At 44.3% G+C, this 20906-nt stretch overlaps 1 protein-coding gene across 1 annotated transcript in view; it reads right to left on the bottom strand.

Annotated features, from left to right (window-relative positions):
* ADCY8 (adenylate cyclase 8 (brain)) overlaps positions 1-20906 on the bottom strand; it is a 227901-nt gene that overhangs the window by 39020 nt on the left and 167975 nt on the right. Inside the window, 2 exon segments of the mRNA XM_010844318.1 lie at positions 12492-12581; positions 14626-14827. Of these exon segments, the coding sequence (XP_010842620.1) occupies positions 12492-12581; positions 14626-14827 (292 nt within the window).

Raw genomic sequence — 20906 nt, 5'->3', positions numbered from 1 at the left:
TTCTCTAGGCAAGAATACTGGAATGGGTTGCCATTTCCTTCTCCAGGGGATCTTCCTGACCCAGGCATCAAACCCAGGTCTCCTGCATTGCAGGCAGATTCTTTACCAACTGAGCTACAAGGGAAGCTCTAAAGTGAAATTCACTCAGCTGTGTCCGACTCTTTTCAACCCCATGGACTATACAGTCCATGGAATTCTCCAGGCCAGAATACTGGAATGGGTAGCCTTTCCCTTCTCCAGGAGATCTTCCCAACCCAGGGATTGAACCCAGGTCTCCTGCATTGCAGGCGGATTCTTTACCAGCTGGGCCACAAGGACAGCCCCCGTGGGTCTGGTAAGACCTTTCTATTGTTAGTTGTAATCTTGTTAATTTAAGATGTATGTTGTGGGAGTGGGTCTGGTGAAAGTATATAAGGCCTTGCTAAGACTAGTGAGTGGGCACTCTCCGTGCCCCTTCTGATGTCTATGTCAGAAGCTTTCTCTGTCCCCTTTTCACTTTAATAAAACTCTGCTACACAAAAGCTCTTGAGTGATCAAGCCTGGTCCCTGGTCCTGAAGCTAAATCTTCTTTGGAGATCATGAATCCAACATCATTCACCATAAGCTATTACCACCTCCCCAAAACTCTCTTTCCAATTCTTGCGGGAACCATTGGCACCATTTCTCAAGCCAAAAATCTTGGTCTCATCTTTGCTGCTTTTCTTTTCCCCCATATTCCACAGTCTGCTCATCCTAAGCTTGTAGATTCTATTTCCTCAATAAATCTCATATCTATCCACCTTTCTCCTTCTATCCTATTTCTGTTTTAGTTCTCACTTACAGTTTTGGAACAGTTTTCTAGCAGCTGTTTGCTTCTAGTTCCCAATCCCTACTGAATATACACTACTGTTTTTTTTTGGCCACACCACATGGCACATGGGATCTTAGTTCACCAACAAGGATTGAACCTGTGGCCCCCACAGTGGAATCTCGGAGTCTTAATCCCTAGACCACAAGGGAAGTCTCTGAATACATACTGTTATTTTCCAGCCAGTATTTCTGAAACTCAGATCTGACCATGTCACTCCTTAACTTGAAGTCCTTCCATGGCTCTCTAGTCTCTCAAATTATATTCTCCTTCCTGCATGGCAAAATTCTCAAGACTGTCATATATCAGATTCCTTTTCACTTTCCAAATCCCGACATATGTTCCAGCCTCACTATAAACTGTGGAGAAGGCAATGGCAACCCACTGCAGTGTTCTTGCCTGGAGAATCCCATGGACGGAGGAGCCTGGTAGGCTGCAGTTCCTGGGGTCGCACAGAGTCGGACACGACTGAAGCAACTTAGCAGTAGCAGCAGCACTATAAACTGGCTATCTCCCACAGCTGTTTCCCTGCTCTCTTGTTCCTCTAGTACTTTGCTTTTCCAGTGTCCTGTTTCTCTCAACTCTCATGCATGCGACCAAGCCTTGCTCTTCTCACAGGTGTCTTCTCCTCTGAGAAACTTTCATGCAAATCCTCCAGGTGCTTCTGAATACGGCCTCATTCCTCCACGGCAACCTTCACAGCCCAGCCTGATACTTGCCATCTTGTATTAGAAGTAGCTGTGCAATAGGCCAGTTGGGAATCACTCAAGGGCTGCAATATTAGAGTGACCCCCAGGTGTCAGTCTGCCCAGGTAGATTTCAGCCTTCTATAGGAAGATCCTCAGCCCATTTCCCTTACAGAAGGATCCACTATATCATTCTGGTCGAAAGGTTAGGATTCTGAGTATCCAGTAGGAAAAAAGAATAAAAATTGCATTATCAAAGACCCACTTGGTGGTGGTACTTTGATTTTTATACACATGGTCTTCCCTTGTGATTTTTCAAAGCAGCTGGTCCAGATTGGACTCCTAATTTCCATTTTACAGGTGAAGAAACTGAGGCTCATAAAGCTTAAGTAAAATTTTCAAGTTCTCATGATTAGAAAATGATACCGAGGACACCTGGATACAACCTGTGCATGTAAATATTAACTCTAGTGGGCATATCGGGCTTAATTTCTAAAAGCCATTCCAGCCTTGTTATGCATGGCTCTTTCCAACAACTGGTTGTCTTCTCTCTCCTATGACAGGAAGAGACAATTTCTGTATGGGCAGAGCAGACAGGTAAGAAATTCTGGAAATCTCTGAGTGACGACTGAAAGATTCCCATGTCTTGACAAAGTGTTAAGGGGGAGCAATATTCTGCTTGCTTGGAACAAGCATTTGATAAATTAAACAATGAATTTTTTCCCTACAATTGTTGTCTGGGGACCTGCTGGACACCAAGAATTGTGCCAGGCTGGAAGGCGCCATCCTAATGTTAGGACATTGTCACAATGCATCATTTTCCTCTTAGAGAAGAGGGAGGAAGAAGAATTTTACACAATGATAACTTACAGGGACTTGCGCATCTGCTGACAGGGGTAGTATATACTGGAGTGTCTGTACCCATTTGATTGCTCTCAAAATCCCATGGCATTATAAAGTCACAGAACAAGAAGGAAAGAGAGCAGAGAGTTTTCAGAGAAAAGATCCAAACTTCCCGAATCACACAAAATCGAACATTTAGCAATTACGAGTCTTGGTATAAGCAGCGCAGTGAAGGGTACACAGGCCAACGACAGTGGCTTCCCTGTCTCTTCCTGAGCTCTGACTCTTCTCATGGTCCAGGAATGAGGCTGTCATGAACACAGGGTCAGCGCGGGTGCTGAGTGGGGATAACTGATCTGACTTTCCCAGCTGTTTCCTGGTAGGGGAAAGGGACATTTCGTACATGTATGATGCTCTGGGACAGCCCGACTGTGTTTGGCTTGTTTGAGCTCCGTGGTTTCCATTTGATGTCCCCCTTCCTCCCAACACTAGAGGAAGAATGATGAGTGTTTTTTAGTTCATCATAAGTTGTTAACTTAGATCTGTCGAAACTGCATTTAAATTCCACACGCAGATGTGCTGTTTGTGTCTGACTGGGGTTGAGGATGGACTTTTCTGGTTATTTCCTAGAAGGGACTGCAGCCCCAGTCAATATTTTAATCTCATAATAATTCACAGGAAGACATATCTGTGTTAATGATGTTCACAAATGATGACTCACGGTATAAGTATGAAGTAAAACCTAACCAATGAGCAGGCAAATAGCTAGTTCTTAGGGAAAGAATTTTATTTTTTCTACATTTTTTTAAATATAAGAATGATGTTTCTCTTGATGATGCTTATTGGTCAATTCAATGTAGTCACCTTGAGGGACTATGTGTTTATCTTGATCCTGCTTCTTTGATGACTGAGCTCAGATCCCTGTAAATAATCTTCAGAGTCCGGTTTTGAAAAATGCCCCCCAACCCCCGCCCCTCGCCCGCAAATGCAGTTTTTCTATATTTGATTCCTAAACAATGATATCTAGCCAGATTATGTCTCCCACATTGCAGGTGGATTCTTTACCTTCTCAGGCACCAGGGAAGCCCAAGAATACTGGAATGGGTAGCCTATCCCTTCTCCAGGGGATTTTTCCAACCCAGGAATCAACCGGGTTCACCCGCATTGCAAGGGGATTCTTTACTAGCTGAGCTACCAGGGAAGCCCTTTCACTTTCACTTTTCAAACAATGATGTCCAGCCAGATTACGCATCTTGGTGACTTTCAAAAGTTAAATTTGTTCCCAGAGGATAACGCTTTGACATTGCTGGACATACCTAGGAAGTATATGCTGTCAGCAGTTAGCAAAGACGAAGGCGGGGGTGCTGGTGGAGTAAGTGTATGCTCTCCAGGCTCACTCTCTCGGCTTGGGCAACAAGTGAAGGTCTAGGAGGATCTGGCTTCCTGAAAACGATCCGAGTCAAGGTGGCCGCCGTTTTATAAATAATTGATAGGAGACTGATATTGCTATGAACGTATGGCCTGCTCAAAGTTTTAGTCACATGTTGCAGCAGCATACACATGATTATGTAGATAATCTCATGTTTAGAGAATGAAGCCTTGCATTTTTTTTTTTTTTTTTTAGTAATTTTATTTATTTATGACTGCTGGTTCTTCACAGCTGTGCAGGCTTTTTTTTTTCTAGTTGAGGTGAATGGGGGCTACTCTCTATTTGCGGAGCATGGGCTTCTCATTGTGGTGGCTTCCCTTGTTGGGGAGCATGGGCGTTAGGGTGTGTGGGCTTCAGCAGTTGTGACTCTGGAGCTCTAGAGCACAGCTCCTTAGTTATGGCACACAGGCTTAGCTGCTCTGCAGTGTGTGGGGTCTTCCCAGACCAGGCATCGAACCCACGTCTCCTGCATTTGCAGACAGACTGTTTACCAATGAGCCACCAGGGAAGCCCTGGCTTTAAAACAAAAAAAATTGTTATATTCCTATTTCCTTCCTTAAATACAAATCTCTACTTTGGCAGATACTATTTACTCAATTATCAAAGCTTTAGGGAAAGAGAAGGAGAAAAGAAACTAATATTTAATGAGTGTTTATGTACATTATCTCTATTTGTCACCCAAACAATCTTATAAGATAGGTGTTGTTAATAAGTCCATTAAACAGATAAGGAAACTGAGGCTCAGAGAGGCTAAGTGATTTCCCCAAGGCTAAATGGCTAGTCAATGAGAAGAAGAGTATTTGCTCATTCTATGTCACCTCACAGCTTCTATCATTCAAATCTACTCTGTTTTCCATGCACAATTAATAGTCCTCAAAGGTTTGGAATCCAAGCTTCAGTGAGATGGGACTTGGTTTTTGGATCACATTGTGTTATTACAGCTTTTGGCTCTTTGTGGGGCAAGACAATTCCAAAAATTAATTATCATTTGGGAAAAAACAAAATGATCTCCTCTATGTATTTAGCCATATCATAAAATTGGCTCAGAGTAGAAGAAAAAGGAGCTTATATAATATCCCTCTGTTCAACTAGAAAAAGTTCTGAAATTACAATGGTGCTATTTGATACTTATTTTTTGTTTGAAGTTTTTGGTGGACCTGCCACTGTGAAAGTCTGGAGAATCTAATTTTATCCTGAATGCCAGTTGGAGATTTTAGACTGCAGTGAATACATTTTCCTCCAAAATTACTCAAGGCTCTGACTCTTACCTGAGAAGTTAACCAGAGAAATGAAGGCAAGAGGTTAGGGAAATACCAATTTTTACAGTCACTTTTGGAATTTAAAATATCTGCTTATTTGCTTGAAGAATCCCATGGACAGAGGAGCCTGGCAGGCTATAGTCCATGGGATCGCGAAGAACTGGACATGACTGAGCAACTACCATCAATTATTTGCTTTATTATCACTCCTTTGTTTCTGTTCCTCTCTTTTTGCTCCTTCTTGGTTTTTCTCCCTTTTGTCTTCCTCTTTTAACTCCCACCCCCTTCATCCCTCATCTTCATCATCATGATCAACTGATGTTTAATGAGCGTTTATTATGGACCAGAAACTGTAGTAAGCTTAAGGATGCATTCTCCCAGTCTAAGTCTCATGATAACACTGTGAGGTGGGCACAGCTGTTACCCCAGTGTGGAAACGAGGCTCAAAGAGCTTAAGTTGCTCAAGACCACAGCTGCCAGTTCAGCCAAAATGTTCTGACTACAGGTTTTCAAGACTCTAATTCTCTTCCCCTTTCTCTCTCTCTGTTTCCTCTTTTGCACTTAAATTTTAAAATAGTTTTCTTCAGGTATGATTCACCTACAGTGAACTGCATGTATCTATTGCACACAATTTGCTAAGCTTTAGTATTTGTGTACATCCACAAAATCATCACAATTATGAAAATGAGCGCCAGCATGGGTTTCAGTGTATCCCTTTACGATTCTCCCCTCCCACGTTCCTCCCTCTCCTCCCCAGGCAACCACCTCTTTCTTTCTGCTATTATGTATCAATTTATCAATGCATTTTCTAGAGTTTTAGATAGGCAGGACCATACAAATGCATACTTTTGCTTTGTTTTGCTTATTTCTGTCAGCATGCTGATCTTGGGATTCATCCATGTTATTGCATATATATCCAGAGATCATCTCTCTCTACTGATGTGTAGTAGTCCCCTGGATGGCTATTCTACAGTTTCTTAGTTTCTTTATCCTCTCAACTATCTAGGGACGATTGGGTTATTTTTAGTTTTTATCTATTACAAAGAAGGCTGACATGAACATTCTTTTCCAATACAGAAATATAACTTTGTATTTTCTAATATAAAATATTTCTCATTTTACAAGAAGTTTATTAAGCAACAGAGTGGTTGACTTGAAGGGAAAACATTCTAGGATTCATTTCTTTTAGAATAATTTATCCTTTCTTAAAGATTTATTGCCCTATATGTTTTCTTCATTATCTGATTGGATTTCTTTTCATTTTTGTAACACAAAATAATAAACATTTTGATCTTTATAAAAAGGAGAAATGTCTTCTTAGATGTTTGGTGTTACTTTTCTTTTTTTTTTTTTTTTGCCACACTGCATGACATGCGGAATCTTAGTTCCCTGACCAGGGATCGAAACCCAGTCCCCTGCACGGAAGGGCAGGGTCTCAACCATGACCACCAGGAAGCCCCATCTTCCTTTTAAGATTATTTTGAGGGAAGAACTAGAGCAGCAGCATATAATCTAGGGGTAATTATTGAACACTACTGAAGCAAGTCTTGTCTGATTGCTCTATTTAATGTCCCATGAATTATGGTATTTTTCAGACTGGCTGGTGGGAGAAGACACAATTCCCAGCCTAATGTGAGAGCCAGGCACTAATCCTTTCAGATGTGTGTTTTTGTTTTTGTTTTCTGGAGCATCGCTGTTTCCTCATATGCATGCACTGATCAGCCCCTCTGCAGATCTCTGAGTCTTCTCTATCAGGAACTCTCTTCTCTCTGGCAGTACGTCCTACAAACTCTAGCCACCTTGGTTCCCCCAGATTCTCAGTTCTATCTCCTCAAATTAGGGGGTTGCACTGAGTTCCATGTGCGTTCTTCCGACCTGAGCCAGTCTGAAACACTCTTAATGCAAGGTACAGCCCAGGCAACCATAGGACTCACTTAATTTGCTTCTTGTCTTTCAGGGATTGTGTTCTTCAGTACTTGATGCCCAGTGTCTTGAAAACTATTGTTTCATATATTTTGTTAGTTTTTAGCTATTTCAGGTGGGAAGGCAATTTTATCTCTACTGTTCCACTTGAAATTTATCTTTTTAAAGAAAAATTATTAATTTGACTGTGGATTCTGTCCTGTGCTGTGCCCTCACGGTAATGTTAAATAGCTATACAATATTGGCTTTTCTCCTTAAAGCAATTTAGAAGTTTGAAGAGTTGGGAAAACCGTTCTAGCTAGATGAATTATAGAAATGATGGAGTGGGAGTATGAAAATGATGCCTTAAGGACATGTGAGATTGGCAGGAAGCACACACTAGTAAATTAATGCTCAAAATTCTCCAAGCCAGGCTTCAACAGTATGTGAACCGTGAACTTCCAGATGTTCAAGCTGGATTTAGAAAAGGCAGAGGAACCAGAGATCAAATTGTCAATATTTGTTGGCTCATCGAAAAAGGAACAGAATTCCAGAAAAGCATCTACTTCTGCTTCATTGACTATGCTAAAGCCTTGAACTGTGTGGATCACAACAAACTGTGGAAAATTCTTAAAGACATGGAATACCAGGCCACCTTTCCTGCCTTCTGAGAAACCTGTATGCAGGTCAAGAAGCAACAGTTAAAAGCATACATGGAACAACAGACTGGTTTCAAATAGGGAAAGGAGTATGTCAAGGCTGTATATTGTCACCCTGCTTATTTAACTTATATGCAGAATACATCATGAGAAATGCCAGCCTGGAATCAAGATTGTCAGGATAAATATCAAGAACCTCAGATATGCAGATGACACCACCTTTATGGCAGGAACGTGAAGAAGAACTAAAGAGCCTCTTGAAGAAAGTGAAAGAGGAGAGTGAAAAAACTGGTTTTAAAACTCAATATTTAGAAAACTAAGATCATGGCATCTGGTCCCATCACTTCTTAGCAAATAGATGGGGAAACAATGGAAATAGGGAAAGACTTTATTTTGGGGGGCTCCAAAATCACTGCAGATGGTGACTGCAGCCATGAAATTAAAAGATGCTTGCTCCTTGGAAGAAAAGCTATGACCAACATAGACAGCATATTAAAAAGCAGAGACATTACTTTGCCGACAAAAGTCCGTCTAGTCAAAGCTATGGTTTTTCCAGTAGTCATGTATGGATGTGAGAGGTGGACTGTGAAGAAAGCTGATGCTTTTGAACTGTGGTTTTGGGAGAAGACTCTTGAGAGTCCCTTGGACTCCAAGGAGATCCAACCAGTCCATCCTAAAGGAACTCAGTTCTGAATATTCATTGGAAGGGCTGATGTTGAAGCTGAAATTCCAATACTTTGGCCACCTGGTGCAAAGAACTGACTCATTTGAAAAGACCCTGATGCTGGGAAAGATTGAGGGTGGGAGGAGAAGGGGATGGCAGAGGATGAGATGGATGGATGGATGGCATCACCAACTCCGGACAGGGAAGCCTGGTGTGCTGCAATCCATGGGGTTGCAAAGAGTCGGACATGACTGAGTGACTGAACTGAATCTGAAGGATTGAGTATGCTTGAAGAAAGCTTGAAGGCTGGGTAGAACCTGGGATTCTACCCATGGGAGAGAAGTGGGAGAAAGTCCCAGGATGCAAATGATGACTGATGCCTGTAGGGAAAATTGGTTGTCAGGGACCCTTTAAAACCATAGCATACTCTGCTCTCACAACTACAGCTGACTAGTCAAAGACTGTTCCAATCTGCTAGAGCATATAATAAAGGGGCTTGATTATAAAATGAAGATCTTCCTATCGAGCCTCCTGAAAACCACATTCTGAAGTTTGAGATGATGAGAATGGTTTCTGCATATGACTGTCATTCACTTTACAAACCTATGTCTCTTTGCTCTCCTAGACTACTTCTCAAATCATAGCTGGAACATGACTTTCTTCATGATCATTTCCTATATCCTCACTCTTTTTTTTTCTTTAGTAATTGGCAAGCTCCAGTTCAGAAATAAACTTTACTTTATACCATGTATGATGACAGTCTCTTATGTTTATGCCACATCATCCAGCTTAATTACCTGTTTCCAGACTGAGAACTGTTGCCCATGGGGGAGATGGAGAGGTCCAGTATACAGATGAGGAAACCAGGGCTCAGAGACAGGAAGTGATTTGCTTGGGGATACACACTTGTGAGTGATGGCAGGTGGTTGTGCAAATTAAGCCTTTTAGAAGGTTTGGATGTCTGATTCCTTCTACTTTGGTAGACAAATCCTTAGGTAGAGAAACATGGCCAGATATATGCCAACATGGCAAATGGTGGGTTAACAAGATTGCTGTAGTAGCTGATGATGGAAAGAGTCCAGGTGCTCACATTTTAGGCCAGTGGGATTCCTGCACCTGAGGAGATGTCAGACTTCGGCAAACTTTGCTTGGCAAGGGCCAGATAGCAGATATTTTTGACTTAGTTACCGCGACTGAACTCTACCATTATATTATTATAAAAGCAGCCATAAAGACATTGCTAACAAATGGGTGTGTCTGTGCCCCAGTAAAACTATTTGCAAAACAGGTGGCAAGTGGAATTTGGCCTGTGGTCATTGTTCGCTGGCCCCTGGGCAAGATGATCCCTTGTCTTGGGAGGAAAATTTTATTTTCTTATTTTTTTCAAGGTGAATAATGCTTTAACTTTATTTGGATGTAATTTACATACTGAAAGTTCATCTCTTTGAAGTGTAAGGTTCAGTGGTTTGATATGTTTACAAAATTGTGCAACCATTACCATATTCTAATTTTTAACAGGTTTTAATTTTTATTGCAGTAGAGTTGATTTATAACTAATTTTATAACAGTTTGATCACCCCAAAAATAACCTTGTTAACAGTCACTCTCCAGCGCTCTTGCTACTCCCTCTGCTGCTTCTGCTGCTGCTGCTAAGTCGCTTCAGTCGTGTCCAACTCTGTGCTACCCCAAAGACAGCAGCCTACCAGGCTCCCCCGTCCCTGGGATTCTCCAGGCAAGAACACTGGAGTGGGTTGCCATTTCCTTCTCCGGAAAATTTTAATATTAAAACTGATTCATTTATCACAATGTACATGATACTTTAGTACAATGGCGCACGTGTGCATGCTAAGTCGCTTCAGTCATGTCTGACTTTGTGACCCATGGATTATAACCTACCAGTCTCCTCTGTCCATAGGATTCTCCAGGCAAGAATACTGGAGCGGGTTGTCAAGCCCTCCTTCAAGAGATCTTCCTGACTCAGGGGCTGAACCTACATCTTTTACTTCTCCTGCTTTGGCAGGTAGGTTCTTTATCACTAGCACCATCTGGGAAGCCCAGAACATTGGTATACATCACAGATAAATATATTTTTATGGTGCAGGTTCAAAACCTTTTAATTTAGTAAATGAATCACAGCTGACATTTAATCAGCAGCTATTTTGTGGCAGGTGTTGCTCTATACATTTTCCATGGATTAATTCACTTAATCCTCACAATCACCCATGAGGAAGGTATTGTTTTCATCTTCATTTTGCAGAGAAGGAAACAGAGGCACAGAGATGAACATATGTGATCCAAAAGCTTACCCACCACTTTGTTAGGCCTGGGAAATCCATGAGTGCTGTGGTCCTGAGTTTGGGAGTTCAAGTTTGAGGCAAGGGGTATATACACAGCATTGAGTCAGAGGCCCAGATTAATACTTAAACACCAACTTCAAGTCAGATCACATGTTAGAAGCTCAACGTTTGCCAACTCATTTAGGTAAGCACCATGAGAATCTGATATTATATAACTCCACAATCACTGTGCAAAGAAGATATTATTTTTCCCACTTTACAGATGAGGAAGCTGAGGTTCAGAAAGAGTTTGAACTGATTCAAGATTCTACTGCTAGCAAGTAAAGGGGCTCAGTTGGGAGTGAAATCCAGCTTTTGTCTAACTCTAAATATCTGATTCTTGGCTGACTTACTGCCTCTTGGACACTCTTCATGCCCTCCAAATAAAAGTGTTCTCAGGGGAGTGGTATCCCACAGACTCTACAAAATTGGAGATCACTCCTTACTTGGTGGGAAGAAGTTCCAGAGCACATGATCTGCCCCACACAGCTGTGAAATCAGAGCTAGCCCCATCCTGCCCAGAACTTCCTTAGGAAGAGCCTTGTTCTTCCCTAGGGATGGAGCCTGAATTCAGAAGTGTGAGCTCATGAATAAGCCAGATGTGGTTTGAACTGCAGCAGCAAGTCTTGATAACTGAATGAAGAAGGGAGAGAGAAAGAAGTAAGAATGAAAAGAAGTGAGAAAAAAGGTAGATTAGCAGGAGTAGCAGCGAGAAAGCTGCTTTCTGAACCTCCGTTTCATTATCTACAACATGGAGATGGCGGTAGCATCCTCCATGTATCTTGAAGATGTAATGATTTTGTGCATATCCAGTATGCACAAAATACCTGAGGTCAGAGGTGAGGCTTTCTGTCCTTTTCAGAACACCTGGACCAATTCTGGGGCTGAGGTCAGATAACAGAGCGCCTTTCCCCCACCACATACTGGAAGGGGTCTCAGAGAACAAAAGTCTACCCAAGGTCCTCAAGGTTGGCTGGTGTCTACTGGGACATCCCAACCGTCTTCCCTCCAGACCCAGAGTTTATATCCCAATATGTAAAGGTCTGGGTCATGGCTTAACAGAGCCAAAGATTGTCCTTTGCTTGACCCTTATGTTGACCCCAAGGCCCAGGGCCAGCCTAGTGGCTATGGGGACAGGAGATGGTCAGGCTTACACTACGATGGTAAGTGGCCTGCTGGGACACCTCCTGAGTCTGCGATGCTCTGGGCACTTTCTATACCACTTTAATATGTTTATTTACTTATCTTTTTTTAGTTTTTTTTTTTTTGGTTGCACTGCTCAGCATTTGGGATCTTAGTTCCCCAACCAGGGATTGAACCCGTGTCCCCTGCAGTGAAGTATGGAGTCTTAACCACTGGACTCTCAGGGAAGTCCCACTTTGATTTATGTTTAGCTGTTTTCTGCATTTGTGATTTACTAGCTTCCTTTCTTCCTCTATCTCCCCTTCTTCCATCCTTTCCTTTTCCAATGCAGCAAACTCTGAGCTGCAGCTCTGTGCTCTGCCCTGTACTGAAGACAACAGCACATTCCATTCTAGGTTTTAAGAGGAGCTGGGGGGAAATGAGAGGGAAGAGGAGGCAAAGGAAAGAAGAGAGTGGACAGAGGGAAAAGTGAAGAAGAAGAGAGAAATGGGAAAGAGAGGCAGAAGACAGCAGGAAAGAGACAAAAGGGAAGCAGCAGATACCAGGAGAGAAGGGAGGGCAGAAAAGGGGAAGAAGAAGAAAAGAAGGAGAGAGAGGCAGAGGAGGGCCGACAGGCCCCTGGAGAGCCAGCACGTCTAGGGCCCCTCAGCCAGTCCTGCTGATTCAGAGCTGGTGAAGATGCCTAAGCCCCAGTCTCACCAAGGGGAGCTCGTGAATAAATACCTCTGGGTAGGAGCAGATATCTGTAAACACAGCTGAGGAATTGAAAGTCAGGTTCTTCAAGGGTATCGACTTGTCAAAATCACACCACAGCTGCGGATTAAGAAAAAAAAAAAGAACAACAAAAAACAAAACAAAACAAAAAAAAAAAACACAGGAACAACAAAGTCAGTGTGAGCTGGAGACGGAGTCCTGTGCTATCGCTGTGGGGCTTCGGCAAATGCCTAGGGCAGAAAGGGCCCTCGAGGGGCTGGATTTCAGAATGCAAGCCCAGCTGGGACCTTCTGTTTGGTTCTAAAGAAAGGACTGGCTCAGAAAAAAAAAATTACAAGCCAGTCATGAAACTAGGGTAAGGCTGCTCCACCAGCCCCATCATGGAGGGTTGCTGGAGTGCGCTTGTGGGGCTTGGAAGAGAGAACCAGGTGGGGAATGCTCACAACCTGTCTCTACATGAACAGCTGGGGGGACTCGAGGGACCCACAGGGCACGCTTTCCAGAAAGACTCTTAGCACTGGGGTGGGGGGCACTTCCTAGGCTAGCAGTTGCGGCAGGAGATCTTGCGGCACTCAGAAGAGAATAGCTACCACTGGCTGAGTGCCTAGGCTGCAGCAGACACTTTGCATGAAAAGGGCATCACAACCCCCTTGTGATGTAGCTACTTCTTGTATCCCCATTTTACAACTGGAAAATATGAAACTCTGAGAAGTAAAGTAACTTGTCCAGGGTCATTGAGCTGGTAAGTGGTGGAGGTGAGATTTGAACACAGGTCTATCTGACTCCAAAGCCTCTGAACTTCCTCCCACAATACTGTGGGATGGTTGGCCCCAGTGACAACCCTGACCTACAGTCACTAGGACACCCCAGAAACATCTGATTCATCTAGAGTAGAGATCCTGGCTGCAGCTCTGCAGTCCGTGATCAATGACTAAGGACTTCTGTTTTCAATTGCCATCATCTATAAAATGTTCATTAGATGATGAGTTTTATTAGACTATGATTCCCCTTTTCTTTGTCCCATAGTCTCTTTACAACAAGGCCAACCACAGAGCTTGAGCAACATGGACACTAGGTAATTATTGGTCCAGTGTGAACAATGGATTTCAGGCAGTGTAAATCTCTGACTTACAGGCTGACAGTTGTGGGGGTCCAACAGTTGGGCTCCCTGAACACTTGGAGACCCTCCCTCAGGCCCAAAGGACACAATGATGGTTTCAGCCACAAGATGATGCCTTAACTAGTCTCCCTCAATGTTCAAAGCCCGGAATCAGATAAATCCCCTAAACATCTAGGTTCCTAAACCATGGACAACACAAGACTATTGGGATAGACACAAAAAATGCCTATAGCTACCACATTACCATTTTAGAGAGAATATGCACTCACTAAAGCATGGGTCACCAAATTAAAGACAATGATAAATATGGCAGTTGGAGATTCATCCGAGTTCGATGTGTCACATCTGGTATGAACTCTTAGAACGTCATAGGCAAGATGCTCAACCTTCCTGAAAGGCAGCTTCCTCATCTGTTACGTGGGAACGGTAATACCTACCTGCGGCACACAGTAGGTGCTCAATAAATGACAGCTACTTATTTCCATTCTCCCCTCTCCCCCTCCCAGAGATACAGTTGGGCTAACGAGAATGAGCGTTTGAGTCATGGAGTCAGACAGACCTTATTAGCAAGTTATTTCATGTCTCTGAGCCTCAGTTTCCTCAGCCGTAAAGCGGGGATAAAGAGACTTACCTCACGGGGTTTATGTGAGGATTAAATACGGGAAGCACAGACTGCTCCTCCTTCAGAGCATGGCACACAGCAGGTGGGAACTTAACAAGGAGTAACTCTTATTTACGACTTTAATTGACTGGCCATTGAAAGTACAGAAACTTAAGGGCATTTGCAGTGCCTTTAGAGCAAATAACCTCCACCACTGAGAAAAAGACCATTTTCCACCAGTAAAATGCATGGTTCTGACCGTATAGCCACATCTTCCTTCTCTAACCCTGACCTTGGGGCTTGACGAGGTACACGAAGGCGTTAATAATTAGTACCAAGGAGGGCAATGCCAGAGGCTGCAGGTTCTACCAACTCTTCATTCCTGACTACACGCTAGACAAGTGTCTATGTGCAATGCTTACGATATTTAGGATGGCGCCCAGGAAATTAATCAAGATGGATGCAAAGATGATGACGTTCCTGGCCAAATAGGTCTCGTTAATCCAACAGCAGGTTTTCCGGAGGACTAGGGGCAAACACTTGTAATCCTCTGCCGTAGTGATGAGGACCAGAGCTGAGTGCAGCATGATCAGGATGGAAAACTGGATGGCCATGGGCATCACCCTGCAAGAAACACAGAATGTTGGGTCACGTGGCATTAATCAGGGATCCCCCCTCTCTGTGCAACCTTGTCAATCATGTTCAGGATTGCCCTTCCCCACTCCTTGCACCCAATAATTCCTCTAAAGCTCTCTTAGCCCAGGAAAGGGGCTTTTAACAAGAGACTTTTATTAACAAGAGACTTTTCAAAAATTACACCCATCCCTATAAAATATTCTCTTGAGAAACTTTGCAATGAACATCAAATATTGGGCTTGATCTGTTGCTTCTGCCCATTTTTTTCCCACTTATTTCATCATTCCTCTTTCTCACTTGGCAACTGCTGCCAAGGCAACACACCACTGGAATTTTATCTGAGTACTCTGGCTGTGGGAGAGATCCATATGCCCTTTCCCCCTCAAGGTGGGTGTTAGGAAACACTTTCCCCCATGACTGCTCTGATGCCAAGAACTGAACATGGCACCTCTCCACGTGGCTCAGTTTGGTTAGTGATTATCACAGTTTGCAGAGGCTACACTATGTGCTGTGTGGGAGGTGGGTATACAGGACTTGTATTTGCCTACAGTTTCAACATCACTCCCAATTACACATCTGGAGCTTCAGCGCTACGTCCCATGGCAGCTCCTGCCTACTGGGCACCTCTGTTGGGTGTCAGGTGGTGATCTGAAACTCCATCTCTGGAAGCATCTGCTTCCTCTCCTTCTCAGCCAACTAATCACCCGGATTCTCCTTGGGAATTTATCCTTTGTTCTCTCTACTCTACCCAGCCATTTGGGTCCTCTGCTGGCACCTCAAGTTTCTCTACCTCTGTTTTAGCCAGTGAACTGCTGCATGTTAAATGGTGTCCTGAGGGACGTGGTAGGAGGTTTCGTATCTGTTCCTTCCTCCATAAAATGAAGTTTGTCCCTTTGGCTTTAATATTTTGACTGGATCTCAACAAATGTACATTTAGTGAATGAAGCTGAACCCACCTTCTGTTTGTTTTGGCCACACCATGCGGCATGTAGAACTCCCCCAGCCTGGGATCAAACTTGTGCCCCTGGTGGTGGAAGCACAGTGTCTTAACCACTGGACCACCAGGGAAATTCCTGAGCCCACCTTCTGCTAGCGCTACCACTTCTTACTGTCTTGTCTAAACTTTCTTATTTCTTATGACTAACACTAGTGTAAGTACCGTATTGAGCTCTTGATTATGTCCTTAGGCATGTGCTAAGCACTTTATATCAATACATAATATCTCATTTCCATTCCTCGGAACAAACCTAAGAGGTCTTTTGATCTCTTTTTTCACATGAAAAGTTAAGGCTCAGAGAGCAGCAACTTCCCAGGAGTTACTGAGTTGGTAAGTATTCGAATTAGGATTGAAAGTCCACTCTACTTTGTCACTTTGCTAAGTTTAGCCATGTTGGTGAGTAATGTAGGTCCTATGATTGCAGTAATTTTTTTTGCTTCTGTGGTTTTATTAGGGAGGCATCAGGGGTACCAAGACAAGAGACACATTTTGCCCATCTTCTAGGAGATCATAATCTACAGGGAATATGGATATGCAAATGATGAACTGATACATACTGCGTTGTGATAGAGAAAAGGTAATCAACAAACACGATTTTAAGAAATAAGAAAGGAAATCAAGGAAAGGAAGACTTCCTAGAAGAGGTGACATTTAGGTTAGGCCTTGGAGGTTGAAGAGTAGGATTTTAGGGAGGAAAGATTGGAGAATGTGGGCAAAGTAGCAGAAGAATGGGAGTGACCAGTGTGTAGAATGTCAATTTCCTCTGCGTGGTCAACCATCATGAAGGCTGGAAAGTGATTTCTACAGCCCAGATATCATTGTTGGGAGTGTTTTTTTTTTTAATGCCTGCGCAATTTTGATTTTATGGATCACCTTGATAGGAAGTCTCTGCAGGAGTTTAAGATAAGAACAGAAGGTCTGTGCAGCAGTGGGTTCCCAGAGGGCTCCACACAGATGGGAAACTTCCCCCCAAACAGGCTGGAAAAACACTCCCTGACAACACACCATTATTCCTGGGCACCCAGGGGAGGCAAACAACGGAGAAGGCAGGCGGATCGCTTTGTCAGGTGCTCCCAGGAGAGAAGGGGCCAATTTCAAGGCTGATGCTGATGCAGCTTAATAATGTGAGGCAGCCACTGAGAATACGAATATCTTGTTCCAAAGCGAAGGCAGAGGCAAATCAAGCAAGGGTGAGTCTGAAAGCTGCTCAGCGGGAGACTTGGACTCTTTGATGGTCAAGGCTGCCATCTGGGTCGTCTACAGACCTCCGCACAGTGTACCTGCCTGGCAGATTCTCACCACTGCCTTTTCTCTTTCTCCACCTCTCTGCACCCTCCGGGCAATCCTCAAGCACTTGCCCTAATCGTTCTGTTCCTCCTACCTCTGTATTTTCTCACTCTCTGGGGGCAGTAGGGGTGAGGGGTGCAGGGCAGGGACATCCTGGTCATCCTTCAAGGATCAGTTTTCTTTGGATTCTTCCAAGACACCTGGCATCAGGCTTGTGCTTATGCTAAGCCACTTCGGTTGTGCCCGACTCTTTGCAACCGCTTGGACTGTAGCCCGCAAGGCTCCTCTGTCCATGGGATTTCTCAGGCAAGAATACCAGAGTGGGTTGCCATTTCCTTCTCCAGGGGATCTTTCCAACCCGGAGATGGAACTTATGTCTCTTATATCTCCTGCATTGGCAGGTGGGCTTTTTACCCTAGCACCACCTGGGAAGCCCTGGCATAAGGCTAAGTACACAGAAAGTGCTTGATAAATACTCACTGACTTGTTTTTTGTGGGAGAGAAGACTTTCTCTTCTCATCAGCCTCCATAGGCTGTATTCCTATCCACACTTCAGCGCCTCTGCCTGCCCTCCCTGATGTATCCTTTACAAGAGGAGGAAGGACCAGCCCTACTGGTCAGCATTCATCTGGGGTGTTCAGTGGACCTGGTTCTTCCTGGAGGGCAGAGTCGCTGCTCAAGGTCAGTGTTTATGCAAAGTTCAGATGCTTGTCCTCTCCTCCTTCTAGATCCAGAAGGAGGATGGGATACTCAGGAAGCTAGAGCCTTGACTTTCCCGGTGGGAAGAGACTTGGTCATCTCCTCCCTTTGGCCAGACCATCTCTTCCTTTAGACAAGGAAGCTCAGGTTGCCCCAGGAAGTCCTGATGGGCAGGAGGTAAAAGGTAGCTAAGAGCAAAGCCTGTGTGTTTGAACCTGTAGCTCTGAAACATAGCTAATAACACACCTGGGGCAAGGTAGCGAATTCTTCTAAGCATCTTAATTTTTTTTTTCCCCAGTAACTTATTTTTATCTGCAAAGCCAGGATTTTTAAGTCCACCTCTTAAAGGAGGCTCTGAGGGTAAAATAATAAAGTAATGTAATGCTTAGCACATAAGAAGAGCTCAAAAAAAAAAACAACATTCATTTTCTTTCTCTATTCATGATGAAAATCAGAAAAAGCGTTTTAAAGATCTCTGGGAGGAATATTAACGGCAAGATAGGCTTTCTAAGCAAGCTACTGGCGCTACATAAATATTCCTCTGGAAATCTCTGCAGCAGCTCTTCAGCGTTCATTTATTTCTGCACATGTAAACATTATAACATCAATTGCATTTTTTATCTAATTATAGAGCTACTCAGGCATCCAGGGAGTCTGAATTTGCTTTTGCATTGTTGATGCACCTAAGAGGCAAGGAAACCTTTCATTTCTGAAATCGAGTCTGAAAATGAATGACAAAGAATTTGCAAACAGCTCCATCCAGAACATTTCTAGACCTTAAGTTCTAATTTGCTCTCTGCAGTATGTCATTAAAACAGGGTGCTGGCTGGTATCATGACTGGGCATTTGCTGGGGAGACAGGGATCTGGGAAATGAGTAAAAAGCCTATGGTGGCTGGTGGTGCAACAGGAAAACAGAAGTGCACACTGAAAGACGACATTCGTACCACACGTTAGAACTGACAAAGAGCCCATGGGTCCAGAGGTACACCTGATCCTCGTAGCAACCCTGAGAGGTCAGTATTTGTAGCCTCTTGATTGGGGGAAATACGGTGACTCAGGAAGGGAAAGGGAGTCAGAATTTACCAAAATGGGTATGGCTCATCTGATGCTTATAGCAGCCCTGGGAAGCTAGCATTGTTATTTTATAGATGAGAAAACTGAAGCTTCAGAGAGGTCAAGTATAATACATACATACAGCCAGTAAGATGCACAGAAAGAATTAAGATCCTGTGCCTCTCCCTTTCCTCTCATTGGCCTTCTCTTGCTTGCTCCCTCTCTCTTTTCCCTCCTACCTTTTCCCTCTCCCTTTCTCCCCTCCTTCCCTCCCTCTCTCTCATTACCATGTGCGCAGACTTAGATACAGGTTCTCTTATTACAGAAGGTATCTTCTGGTCTTTCCTCAGTTTCCCCTTCTTGGAGAGGAACAGCTGCAGGCATGCGGAGATTAAAGGAAAGAACCAGGCAAAGCACTGTCTTTCTTTGCCAGGGTCCATTAATTTTTGCTTTGGGCCTGGGAATTGGCTGTGGTCATATGAGCAAAGATTGGCTCATCTGCTAAAGAGTCCATGATGGAAGAAAGGCAACTGCAAGGCACCTACCATCTGTTCAGTCTCAGAGAATCAATCAGAAACAAAGTGAGTTGGAGAGGAAAGCGCTCACAGGGAAGAAAGGCTGGGCTGTCTGGGCCCACGGGCCACTCAGTTCCCAACATATGTGGGCTGTCTGGTCAGAGCTCAAGCTTGGAAGCTGTCTTCACTGTCAGTGTTTTCTCTGCACTGAGCACGTGAGGTTGGGGTGCTGGCTGGTACTTCTTTTTTTTTTTATTAAAAAGGATTTTTTTTTTTTTTTGCCATACCCTGCACGGCATATGGGATCTTAGTTCCTGACTAGGGATCGAACTCACACCCTCTGCATTGGAAGCATGGAGTCTCAACCACTGGACTACCAGGGAAGACCCTGGCTGGTGTTTTAGTTCCTGGCTTCCGCTTGCACCCCAGAGTCAGAGACATCATCCAGTCAGCTGCTAGGTGAGGTTCTAGATCTCTTGCCCCTGGAACCCAGGAATTGGGCATCAAGGTGGCTCAGCTTCCTTGGTCACCACTCCTGGGAAGGCCAGCTGGGAAAGAGGGGGCGTGGTGACCCCTTCTCCTGTCCCAGGCGCAGGTCCTCAGGTCCGGCCTGGGCTCCTCCTTCACTCTCATCCCCTACACACAGTCAGTCCTGGAAACCGTCAACTCTCTGTCCTAAATATGGAGCAAGTTCATCCTCTCAGGCTTGCTTCTGTGTCACTGTCTGGTCCCTCTTATTTCTCACCTGGAGTTTTGCCATTGCCTCCCAAATGGTCTTCCCAACCGCAGACCTTGTCTTCTCCCCTCATCATCCATCCCTTCTAAACAGAAATCCAGTCACGTCCCTTGTTGGATTAAAATGCTTCTGTGGGGCTTCCTTGGTGGTTCAGCATTTAAGAATCTGCCTTCCAATGCAAGGACACCGGTTTGACCCCTGGTCTGGAAAGATCTCATATGCCAAAGGGCAACTAAACCCAGGTGCCACCACTGGAGCCCACACATCTAGAGCCCCGTGCGGTAGCAAGAGAAGCTGCAGCAGTAAGTCCGTGCGCCGCGACCGAGAGCAGCGCCTCTCGCCACGACTAGAGAAAGGCCGAGTGCAGCAACGAAGACCCAGCACAGCCATTAATAAATAAATAAAAATTTTAAAAAACTAAAATTAAAAGGAAAGCTTAAATGAAGTCTTCTCTGCCAACCAGTCACAATTCCTCCGCAAGGCTTACACATCCCTCACCTCCAGAACACCCGATTTCCAGCTCTCCCCCTGCTGCTCTCAGCCTTCATCTCAGTCCTCTGTCGTGGCCGGGGAAAGACCCTCAGGAGGTGGCTCAGGTGTCAGCATCCCTTCTGGGACAGCTGCCCTGATCCCCCCGCCTCACCACACTTTCGCGCTATCATGAGTCATTGCACTCCGCTGCAGTTGTTCACCTCATGGGCTTTCCCCCGGGTAGACTGCCAGCTGTATGATGCCAGGGACCGCATCTCCAGCGTCCAGCACGGGCAGGCACACAGTA

This window comes from Bison bison, unplaced genomic scaffold (genome assembly GCF_000754665.1).
Source record: "Bison bison bison isolate TAMUID 2011002044 unplaced genomic scaffold, Bison_UMD1.0 scf7180017864199, whole genome shotgun sequence".
Classification (NCBI taxonomy): domain Eukaryota; kingdom Metazoa; phylum Chordata; class Mammalia; order Artiodactyla; family Bovidae; genus Bison; species Bison bison.
The sequence above is the reverse complement of the archived record's forward strand: the minus strand, read 5'-3'. Positions and strand labels throughout refer to the sequence as shown.